This window comes from Danio rerio, chromosome 18, assembly GCF_052040795.2.
Source record: "Danio rerio strain M-AB ecotype USA chromosome 18, GRCz13ab, whole genome shotgun sequence".
Lineage (NCBI taxonomy): Eukaryota > Metazoa > Chordata > Actinopteri > Cypriniformes > Danionidae > Danio > Danio rerio.
In genome coordinates, this window is record NC_141038.1 from 42,764,816 (window position 1) to 42,777,475 (window position 12,660).

Below are 12,660 nucleotides of genomic sequence, written 5' to 3' on the forward strand. Positions count from 1 at the left end.
TTTTTACATTGTGTGTATTTAAAAAAAACAACAATCTGCAAAATAAGAACGTAAAAAACGTCTGAAACAAATCCAACTGACCTGGAATGTGTGATTTGTGTGGTCGATGGTGTCTGATGGCCAGCAGCAGGCAGAGTAGCAGCAGCAGTATTGTAGCTGTAGCTCCACACGCATTGTCCTGAGCCCTTTCAGTGCCGTTATGAGCCCTTTGGATAAGAAGATCCACCACAGCCTCGCCGAGACGCACCGGCTTCATTCCACAGGGCTGGAGCAGATCACCTGCCATAAGAACGGATTAAGAAGCAAGTCTAAAGCCTCTGAACTGCAGACGTACACTTTTATATCCCAGCAGCTGCATGGGACTCAATCAGGATAATTCAAAAGTCAAAATAAAAACGCTGCGTAACCTTGTGTGCTCCTTTGTGTCCTTCAGCGTCGAGTTTCCAAAACATTTACCATGACACTCAAACCCTCAGCTGTGTGCAAGTCATCTCTGGGTTTTCATCAGGACTTCAAAGACTTGAAAGGATATTAGACATCTGCGGCACGTCCTCGAGTTATTCTACAGCAGTCAAATGAGAAAACATCAGGCCTACAAACAAACAAAAAGTGTCCTTATTTTGATGCACCTTCATTTATCATGTTCATTTATCATTTGACTGTTAAGCTTTACAGTAAATGCAATGCAGATTCATTCACAAGCTGCTCACATTATATCCAGTTGAAGTCAAAATGATTAGCCCTCCTGTGATTTTATTTAATTTTTTTCCCTTTTTCAAATATTTCTTAAATGATGTTTAACAGAGCAAGGATTTATTTTCCAATCCAGGCTCATTATTGATATGTACCCTTTATATACATTTCTGGATATTGCATAATACATCCTAGGAGAAATAAGTTTTTGCAGTTTTTGTTTTTGAGAATCCACTGCTGTGTGTGCCTTTTCTGATCTCTCAAATGAGTGACATACATACCTACTATTCTGGCATAAATCCACCTGAGGCTGCTGTCGACTGACCGACTGACTGACTGAATGACTAATTGACCCCCCCCCCCCATTCCTTACCCTAAACCCAACCAATAGTGTTTTCAAAAGCACCAATTGATCCGATTAACCCCTTCCCTAAACCTTAGCAACAGTGTTTTCAAAAGCAATCCAAAAAAGGCCTTGCCTCATTTTTACTACAGTTTTAGTTTTTACCACATTTTCACCCTGTTATTTACAGTTGAATCCACAAATTTTCATACACTTTAAAAAAGGAACATAACTTTTTTTTAAAGAAATTTCTGATGGTAAATCATACTAAATCTTTACTATTTTGGGTCTGTTAGGATTACCTAAATTAATTACATTTGCTAAATGCCAGAATAATGATAGAATTTTTTAGACAGTCAAAAGTTTACATACATGTCCTTGTTAGATGTATTTTTTTAGCTTTGCTTTTAAACTGTTTAACTTTGGTCAAATGTTTTGGGTGTCCTTCCACAAGCTTCTCACAATAGCTAAAAGGAATTTTGGCCCATTCCTCCTGACAGAACTGTGTAATTGAGTCAGATTTGTTGGCTGTCTTGCTCACAGAAGCTGCCTACAAATTTCTATAGGATTGAGATCAGGGCTTTGTGATGGCCACTCTAAAACATTCACTCTGTTGTCCTTAAAGCATATTTGAACTAATTTGGCAGTATGCTTAGGGTCATGGTCTGTTTGAAAGACCCATTTGTGGCCAAGTTGTAATTTCCTGGCTGATGTCTTGATATGTTGACTCAGTATTTCAACATAATGTTCTTTGTCCATGATGCCATCTATGCTGTGAAGTGGACCAGTCCCTCCCGCAGTAAAACAGCCTCACAAGATGATGCTGCTGCCCTCATACTTCACAGTTGGGATGGTGTTCCTAGGCTTGTAAGCTTTCCCCTTTGTCCTCCAAATGTAACACAGATCATTATGGCCCACCAGTTCAATCTTAGTTCCATCAGACCACAGGACATGTCTCCAAAAATGTGTCTTTTTCCCTGTGCAATTTAGCTAATTTTAATCTGGCTTTTTTGTTGATTCTGGCTTGTAGATTTTCCCATGTTGCCACACAAGGAAGCTGTGTGTTTGAGGTTTTCCTTTAATACTATTCTACAGTTGTAACAACATCATCTGAGCTTTTTCAGAGGCATAATAATCTTATTGTATGTAAACTTGACTTTCAAGAAAAGTTATAACAATTTCTCAAAAATATCTCTCTCATTATTCTGATATTAAGCATAACAGAAACAAATTTGATTACCCTGACTTACCTAAAAGAGAAAAAGTTTACATTAACATCTGACTTTTTTTAAATGGTTATGTGCCTTTTTATGCAGTGTATGTAAACTTCCGGTTTTAACTGTACTTGTCTAAATAAATTTTGCCTTTTGTTTTGGTTTTAGCTGCTTTCTGGAACCATTCTTTACCAGACTCAAACCCTTTCGTCACAGTCAACTCCTCTCTTTGTCTAAAGTCCACCGATGGACATGGCAAGCTACTGGGCAAACTGGTAACAGCAGAAAAGCCGCCCACACGTAGGTAAGCAGTCAGCTGGAAGAGTAAAAAAAAAACAAAATCTATCGTCAGCATCATACCACCCTGGATTGTTCGTTTTAAAGAGGAAATGCAGCCATACGTAGCTCTGGCTACATAATTCATGCTCTTCAGAAATGTATACGGCTATATGTTTTCACAGTAATCCTCTGTTGAAATGTTCACATTTCCTGTAATGTTTTTTTCTTCTGAAGAAAGTCTTATCTGTTTTATTTTGGCTAGTTTTTAAACCATTTTAAGGTCACTATTATTCTATTTTCATTAACTAACGTTTATTAACATTAATAAATACTGTAGTAAATGTATTGTTCAATGTTTGTTCATGTTAGTAAATGCATTACTTAGCATTAACTAATGAACCTTATTGTAAAGTGTGACCTACATTATATATAAGCAAAAAAAATTTGAAACCATTGTTATACAACGAACTCACCAAGTTAACCTAACTAGTTAGGCCTTTAAATCACACTTTAAGCTAAATACTAGTATCTTGAAAAATATCTAAAATATTATGTACTGTCATAATGGCAAAGATAAGGAAAAATCTGTTATTAGAAATTAGTTCTTAAAACTATTATCTTAAGAAATGTGTTGAAAAAAATCTTCTCTCCGTTAAACAGAAATACACAGGGCGGATAATAATTAACAAGGGCTAATTATTCTGCCTTCAACTGTGGATCTGCTTCGTCACTGACAATCCTGTACTGTAAAAGGCATTTTTAAGTTTTGTTTTTCTAAAATGGATGTTTATTGATCAAAGTCAAGCCTCCATTTTGGAGTCTGCTTTAAAATACATTTACAAAAGTGATTTTAAATGGATGTAAAGTGTGTGATTTAATATTTTGTGTAACTTTTTGTGAAACAGAATTTAAATATTTTCAATATTTTCAACAGTTCATTGAGTAGCTCCCTCATTATGCCATGTCACAGATATATTTATGTGAAATAGTGTGTAAATTGTATATCACTTAATGTTAGATGTACTATACAGTATAAACGAATGGTAACACTTTGGTTTATGTACCAATTTCCACTGTTACCTACTGGCTTATTAACTGCCTATTATTAAGGTATTGGCCACTTATTAGTAATTATAAAGTATCTAATTCTACATCCCTAATCCTACACCCAATACCTTAACACAACTACACAGTAAAAAAAAAACGCGTTTCACACAATTACTTTATTTTGTCCCAACACAAATCGATTAATTTAATCGTTTTTACATATTTAAGTGGATTTAACATATTACCATTAAGTTTAAATGAAATAAAAAAACACAAAATAATTGTGTTGTTTTAACCCATTTTAAATAGGTAGTTTGAACAAGCAGCAAAATTCATTTTTTTAGTGTTTAGTAGTTTGATAGAAATTAGCAAACAGTAGCAAATTAGTACTTTGTTGAGCTAAAGGTCTTGGTTTATGCTTTGAAAATTTCGAGAATTAAAATAAAATAAAATAAAGTGTGACCAAATAAATTTTGCCTACTTATTTTACTTACCTGACTTATACCATTAGGTAATGCAAAACATGACATGGAATAAAAAAAAAAAAAAAAAAAAACATGCCACAAATCCATTATTACGTTTATTTCTTAAAATAAATAAATAAATAAATAAATAAATACATTATAGGCAGTTCAGACACATTTACCACTATAATGCATTATAATAAAAAAATACATATTTATATACTTCATTGTGGACACAAAGTAAAATATTACCCGATGTACCACATGTATCTTGTCATCATTTGTTCCCCTTCTTTTTTTATGCATTCTGTCTTAAAGCATCAAGATTATTTAGGAATTTGAATGTTTTTCACCATTCAATTTAAAACAAAAACAAATTGTTACAGAGAGCACAAAAGCTAATTTGTGTCTTCAGTTTGCCCTCTTTGTGTGATTCTATCAGATTCAGAGACATTGTGAATTCACTAAACGCCTACTTTCTTCACCAAAGAATTTATGGAAATAGTCTGACATCTTTGGGCACAGTCAGGGCAGATGAATGCAGCATTACGTGCGCCAAGAGGTGAGTGTGTATGGTACCTTCATTTTACAACCTTGATATCTCATACAGAACATATCACTGATAATATAAAATAATGATAAATAAACTTCAATATAAAGGCAATAACTACAACAAAGCCCCTGAGAACGCATTTCAAGGATCCAGTCAGTATGTTTTGATTAATGCCCAGGTCTGTTGGAAAATATTTTGACTGCAAATCTGTAGTCATGTTTTTAAATATATACAGTTGAAGTCAGAATGAATAGCCCCCCTTTGATTTTTTTTTCTTTTTTAATTATTTTCTTTTCTTCTGGAGAAAGTCTTATTTGTTTTATTTCGGCTAGAATAAAAGCAGTTTTTTTTTAATCCATTTTAAGGTCAGAATTATTAGCCCCTTTAAGCTATATTTGTTTGATAGTCTACAGAACAAACCATTGTTGTACAATAACTTGCCTAGTTTCCCTAACCCGCCTAGTTAACCTAATCAACTGACTTAAGCCTTTAAATGTTACTTTAAACTGTATAAAAGTGTCTTGAAAAATATCTAGTAAAATATAATTTACTGTCATCACGGCAAAGATAAAATAAATCAGTTATTAGAAATGAGTTATTACACTATTATGTTTAGAAATGTATTTTAAAAAAAATCTTCTCTCTGATAAACAGAAATTAGGGGAAAAAATAAACAGGGGGGCTAATAATTTTGACAACTGTATATCTGTTTCAGCGTCTGTGTCCATTCTGTCATAGTAGGTCAGCTGGTCTTCACCCACTTCACTGGAATTATCTTCCTAGCTGTTATTAATAATACATATAGTGCAAATAGGTGAGACTTGCTGAACTGCTCAGAGGGGAAGCCATCAAGCAAAAAATAAAAATAAAATACTGTGTGCATTGATATGTCGTATCCTAATACTTTACTAATCTCCCTTTTAACAATACGCTTGTATTTTGGGACATTCCTAAAATATGTGAACATAGTCCCCTACTTCACAATTTCTCCAGCATTGTGATAAGATGATGTGTATTTAGAGCTGAAACTTTACAGACACAGTCTAGAGACACCAAAGGCTTATCTTGCATACTGTAAAATGCATAAAATAGGTTCCCTTTAGGAGTTTTCTTTCCTCATTTTCCTTTTATTTAAATTCATAATTATGATGTGGAGGAATTACAATGCAGATTTGTAGAAGTCAGTATTTCATAGTGACTTTATGGTTAAACCTCTGGGTAGTTAGTTAGATGTTTTATTTAGATCTAGATATTTATTTTGTATTAAAAAAAACAATATTGGGCTACCAAAAGCCTACTTGTCTGTTTGTAAAGAGCAAATTGTGATCAAGGTGTGCCACAAGGCGCTGTTTTAGGCGCTTTGTAATTCTGGAATGTCATAAGGAAGCAGGGAATTCATTTTTATGATTATACAGATGATACGCAGCATTATATCTCCTTAAAAGGCAAAATGTTTTGCATTACAAATACATGTGTTACTATTTTTTGTTATGGTACTGGATGACCTTCAAATATGCCTCAGGTGTCTGTGACATTTGAATGCCAGTTCATGTCTCTTTTCAACTAAAAGTAGATTGTTATTATTTTAATTTTTTTGTACTATAAGTTATAGTAAAGACTGGAGGTGGAAAGGGAATTTCCTTGAATGTCAGAATCTCCGGGTGGTCCTGATATAAACTTCTCAACATCACACATGACATATTTGTTGCTGGAATGTCTTTCTTAGAAAAAAACAAGGCATCTTTAATTCATCGCAGAACAAAGTGTTCCTCTGCACACTGGAAACTGCGTCACTTAAATATGTCGTCACATCAATACGGCCTTTGTGGTCCTAGAGTTTCATAATTCGTCAAATAAGTTGTTTGTCCCTTGTAGCAAACTGTGGGCAGAAAGCCACAAGGAAGGGAATTGTGGGTACTGTCAGACATATTAAATTTATAGCGCACTTACTGTATATTATGCTGCCGGTGGGTCCTTCCTTTGTAAGAAAGGTTTACGTTGTGTTCACAGCAAATGCATTTTGTGAAAAATAATAGTTAAAAAAGAAGTACAAATATTCTGTTTAATTTTTCATAATTATGACAAACATTTCAATAATGTTTTTTTTTATTTTTTTTTTATTGTTCCTAAACTTAATTACTGATGGCAGCTCATCACACACAATGTGTGCTGATCTCTGGGATGGTTATGTCTAATTCTGTATGACTTGTGGGTGGAGGTTTGTTCATTTTCTCATGGGGAGAGCCAAGTAACAGAGAATAACAGCAATGTTTGAGACAACACACAGGGACAGAAGCCAAACCACTTCCCTTCACTGAGCACAGTCCAATGTCCACTCGACTGACCCCTCTGTGGTCTTGTCTTGTTATGTAAAAGTCTTACACATGGTGCAAGTATTGTTTAGTTGACATGGTTAAATAATTATTTCTACTTTTTCTGGATTTGTCTCGTAGACATTTTCATTATGTTTTCTATTATTATTATTATTTAATTTTCATAGGTTATTGCCTATTTTTTGTGTGTAAATGGAGACCTGTTTCTGCCAACCCGACTCTACATCATAACTTTTCAATCCAGATGGATGGGGCAAATGGGAAAAAGCCTTGTAGTAACGATTGATGACCAGCTAAACTTCTCTGACCACATCTCTAGAACTGCTCGATCGATGCAGATTCGCACTCTACAACATCAGAAAGATCCGACCCTTCCTATCTGAACATGCAGCTCAACTCCTTGTTCAAGCTCTTGTTCTCTCCAGACTGGACTATTGCAACTCTCTACTAGCCGGGCTCCCAGCAAGCTCTATCAAACCTCTTCAGATACTTCAGAACGCAGCAGCACAAGTGGTCTTTAATGAACCTAAAAGAGCACATGTCACTCCGCTACTTATCCGTTTGCACTGGCTGCCAGTTGTTGCTCAAATTTAAAGCTCTGATGTTTGCTTACAAAGCAATTTCTGGCTTCTTATCTGCTCTCACTTCTGCAGATTTATAGGCCCTCCAGAAACTTAAGTTCTGTGAATGAACGTCGCCTCGTGGTTCCATCCCTAAGAGGGAAGAAATCACTTTCCCGAACTCTCGCGCTCAATCTGCCCAGTTGGTGGAATGAACTCCCTAACTGCATCAGAACGGCAGAGTCACTCACTGTCTTCAAAAAACAACAAAAAAACTCAACTATTTAGTTTCCACTTTCCTTACTAATATGCAATTCCCTCTCTGACTCCTCCACTAACTACATAAAAAAATACTAATGTTTTGCTTCTTACACTTTCTTTACACACCTGAAACTTGCCTACAGCACTTATTTATTGTTGCTCTTATAGTTGTGTAAATTGCTTTCATTGTCCTCATTTGTAAGTCGCTTTGGATAAAAGCGTCTGCTAAATAACTGAATGTAAATGTAAATGTCTCTATAAAAGTTCAAGTGCGATGTGCCTCAGAGCTCTGTTTCAGGCCCTCTGTCCTCCACAATTTGTTTTTCCCCCCAATGATGTTTGGGTTTAGGGGCGGGGATGGGGACCACACCTCCTTTTTAAAATTGTACATTTTTGTATGACCGAATTCATACGAATTGGTACAAATTTACGTGATTTCATCAGTACATCTGCTCCTGATCAGAAAGGACTTTTTTCCAGCAAAGTAGATTGCTTTAAAGACAATCAAATTTGATTTTCTTAAATTTCAAAAATATAATAATACTAATCTCAAGAAAAAAAAAAAGAAAAAGAAAAAAGCTATGTGACTACAATTAAAATCTTCTGTTGGTGTCAACGTTTTAATGGCATCAGTAGAGCATGTGAAAATATTCATATATATATTTGCCAGTCCTGTTGAGTTTGTCATTTGAAGATTTTTTCTAGTTCATTAATTTATACATTTTCTTTACAGTTTAGTGCCTTTTTTTAATCTGGGGTCGACACAGCGGAATGAACCGGCAACTTATTCAGTACATGTTTTACGCAGCAGATGCCCTTCCAGTTGCAACCCATCTCTGGGAAACATCCATACACGCTCCTGCACACTCACACTATGAACAATTTAGCCTACCCAATTCACCTGTACTGCATGTCTTTGGACTGACCATTTGGATTGGGGAAAACCAGAGCACCCGGAGAAAACCCACACAAACGAAGGGAGAACATGCAAACTCCACACAGAAAAGCCAACTGACCCAGTCAAGGCTCAAACCAGTGACCTTCTTGCTGTGAGGCGACAGCACTACCTACTGCGCCACTGCGTTGCCCATACTTTAAATCTCCATAGTTTCAGACTTTAGAAATCAAGTGAATTACTGTGTTCCTGACAGGTATGCAGACAGTTCGAATCCAGAATGAAGCAACTACAGACATTCAAAATTTGGGTTTGACATCCAAAAAACTGTTTGTGCCTTTCTGTGCCAATCAAGATTCAAATTCTGGTCACCTGTCCACCTGTGCACTCAGCGCTCTATCCCAGTGGATGACGTTGATATTTGGGTAATTTTAGTTGTGTTGACATCAAATACTGACATTTATTCGTCAGGTAGGGCAACCAAAATCCACCATCTGATAGACGTCATAGTGATAATATCCACACAATCTCAAGCTGTAACATCATTAGACTTTGATATTTGGTTGATTTTAGATTGGATGTTGGACATTGACGTCAACCCAATTTGTATTTCCAAAAAAATGCAACGTCCCCACGACATTGGGGTACCACATCAGTTTGATGTCATGTTGACGTCCTGTGCCTGCTAGGTACCTTTGATGTTGTTTCTGCTGTTTTGATCCCTGTCTGCTAGACCATTCATCTCAATAAAACTACAATTGGAACTTCACCTCTGTTGCTATGCCCTCATCATAACACTAACACAACACAAACTGACTGCTTTATATTGGTTCTAGTTTTGTAACAAAATGTATGTGCTGTTATCAATGTCATTGTAATACAAGCAATCTTTAACTGAAGAAACAATATACAAGTTCAAGAGCACCTATACTGTTCAAATAATTTTTGCTAATCTGCTGACTATTTTTAACAGTTTCAGGTGAATTATAACACTATTGCAGAAGAACCTAACCGACCTTAAAAGAAGCTGAGCGTAAAACAGGTTTAAGGTTAAAGCCAATTAGACCTGTGGAAGGTGGCGCCATGTTCATCAGTGAAGCTGGACTCAACTCACTATATACTTAAAGAGATGAGGGAACCTGACTGAACTGATATGACCTCCGGGATAAGTACATGCTCAGTACAGTACAGACACTACTCAACCCTGATACCTTGTTCTTGCGTGATCACACAAACCCAACCATGGAGCCTGTAGCCCAGCGAGTCTGTTTTATTCAGCAATGACCTACAGCTGCAGGCCAGAAGACCACAAAACACAGCAGACTTCACTGCTTTATTCAGCATGTACACTACCAGCATGTATTAGAGGGGATTCTCATATTTTCATATCCTGTGATTGTGTATGACAGGAATATATTAATTCTTAATATTATTATTGTCCAGCCAGTACTGGCAGTACCTGCCATTTCCATTTAGGCTGAGTTTTTCATTATTATGTAAGCATAGAAAAGGGCAGACTGTTCCAAAAAGAGTACTGTGCTATCAGTATCATCAGATCAAAGTCTGAATTAAAACTACATAAGTGGGTCATGTTGATTGATATGGGTAATATAAGAATTATATGCCAGGCCTTAAACTCAACAACCAATCTGAATTCGCTTAAGGGTCTCGGCTCTTTCAGCTGCTGACATTTACTTACTCTGACGTGTTCACAAAATCACCTTAGAGCCGAATAAATTCTCTTGTCAGTAGTTTTGTCTGCTGTTACACTAGTTCATATATAATTATGCTTTTAAATTGTGTCCTCTAAAATTTTGGCTACACACACAGACTTATTAGCAATACATGCCTAAGCCTACTTTTTTTTTTATTTTATTTTTTTTACAAAAACTAAAATGCATTAGTTTAGATGTATACAGATATATACAGGCTATATTTTGGTGCACATTTCAGAAGACAAATCCACTAGAGGGTGATGTGTAAATTTGAGCAAATCTGACATATGTTACTTTATGTTGTACTTTTCAGATACACATACATGAAAAGGAAGGGCTTGTCATCCAGGGGTTCATTCTTTGTACCTCACTTAACGATTTAAGATGATTTGGCAGATCCTGGATCTTTTAATCTTGATAAATGATCTCTGGCTAATTTGTTTTTTGAAACAAGTTCATGAATCAGATTAAAATGTCTGGATGAACTGATCTGACATCGCTGTGTGTGTTGTGTTTTGTGAAGGACAGATCTATCGATCATCGAAATAATGATCAGCAATGCAACGATTGGCTGACGGCACATCAGCTTAATGACATCATCTGAATAATATTTAATTATCCATCTGAGAAAAAAAAATTGTAGTAAACGGTTTGTTAAATATGATACACAATAACTTTCCACATTTGTTGTGAGCTGCAAGCTTTACACTTTCAATAGCGAGAGTATTTATTTATTTAGTTTACATATAGCTAATTTTCTGTATTATAGTAGCCTAGGACCATTCACGTTTCTTAATCAGCATAAGGAATAACTGGCTGTTTAAATTAATTATCTATCAAAAAAGTATTTTGATATCAGTAAAGGTGTCTGCAAATTTTGCGAAGCATCAAATCACCATCATATCCAACACAATCTCACGGCAATTCGTAACTTTTTCATTTAGTGGCTAATTCGTACAAATTCGTACGATCTAATTCGTACATTTTAGTACGATTTGCGTATCCCCCAATGACGGTTGGGTTTAGGGGTGGGGTTAGGTGCCACGCCTCCTTTTTAAAATCGTACAATTTCTTACGACTGAACTCGTACGAATTCGTACGAATTAGCCACTAAACTGCCAAAACTTAAAATACTTACGTTTTCTCGTGAGATCAGGCTGTCATATCAGCTGTCAAAACATGTACATGACTGCATATATTATTATTCCTTTAAAAAACTGTTGAATAAGCTATGTGCATGTCTATTATCATACACAAATTATACTAAAGCTGGTTCCATAAATAGTATGCTTTTGTATCCCATCCACCGTGACAGTCTTTGTACTTTTATTCCTGAGTGCAGATTGCATAAGTTTAATTTATATAATTTTTTAAAACTATTTTACTATTTACAAAAAAAAATGTCTTAAAATGTGATTTCTACAATTATCTATATCTACAGTTAAAACCAGAAGTTTACATACACTCTAAATAAAGGAACATAACAAAGATTTTTCAGGACCACACTTGAAACCAAGGGGTAAGAAAATTTCCCAGAATACACCAGCCACAATGGCAGGATCGATGCACCCGGAAGTAAAGAGATCCACAAAGTAGTATTTTTTGTCATTGTTAGGAATTTTTACAACGAACAAGCACATGTTTTAATATATTTATAATGGCGTTCGTTAAATTTTGCTATTTATAATGCATAATAATATCTCCTTAGCATTCCCACAACATACTTTTACATCTGCCACTCGATGATCCTCGATTATTTTGTCAGAAAAGTCTGGTGACTGGGAATTACCTTTTTACAGTGTTTAGTATAATGTTAATGTTGTTTTTGGTGTGTTTATGGCCACCGTGTAAATGCACAGTAGTTACGAGCTCATTGACACATGATATCTTTATGATAACATGGTATATGCCTTCAGTGATTTCTTAAAGATAAATACTAAAACAATAACGCAACTGGAATAACATAATAATCATCAATCTCATATGTAGTAAGAGATTACATATGATGACGTGTGCAGATGCTGTATTGGTGTCCCATTTCTTAGGTGTACGTTTTGAAGCCCTTTACCTTCACACTCTGTTTTAAGGTTCAAGGGAAAGGGGTACAAAAATAGAATTGGGACTTGGCCGTAGTGTGCACTCAGTGCTAAATTGTGATTGGAAGGACATCTGTTGCATAAAAGATTTGCCAGAGTAATTGGTGGTTCATTCCACACTTCTGTGAAGGCACCATTAAGGCTGAAAATTCCAGAGAGATTTTAGAGCACAATATTATGCCTTCTTATCCAGGGATGCTCATGTAT

At 35.5% G+C, this 12,660-nt stretch overlaps 1 protein-coding gene across 11 annotated transcripts in view; it reads right to left on the reverse strand.

The window, feature by feature from the left end:
- Nucleotides 1–12,660, reverse strand: part of cyp19a1a (cytochrome P450, family 19, subfamily A, polypeptide 1a) — a 29,416-nt gene that overhangs the window by 15,434 nt on the left and 1,322 nt on the right. The window contains exons 1-3 of one of the 11 annotated variants that reach the window (XM_087291515.1): nt 6,544–6,923; nt 408–592; nt 82–279 (exon numbers count right to left, since the gene is read on the reverse strand). In XM_087291515.1, coding sequence (XP_087147641.1) covers nt 82–256 — 175 coding nt within the window. In that variant the 5' untranslated portion in view covers nt 257–279; nt 408–592; nt 6,544–6,923. 11 annotated transcript variants of the gene reach the window in all.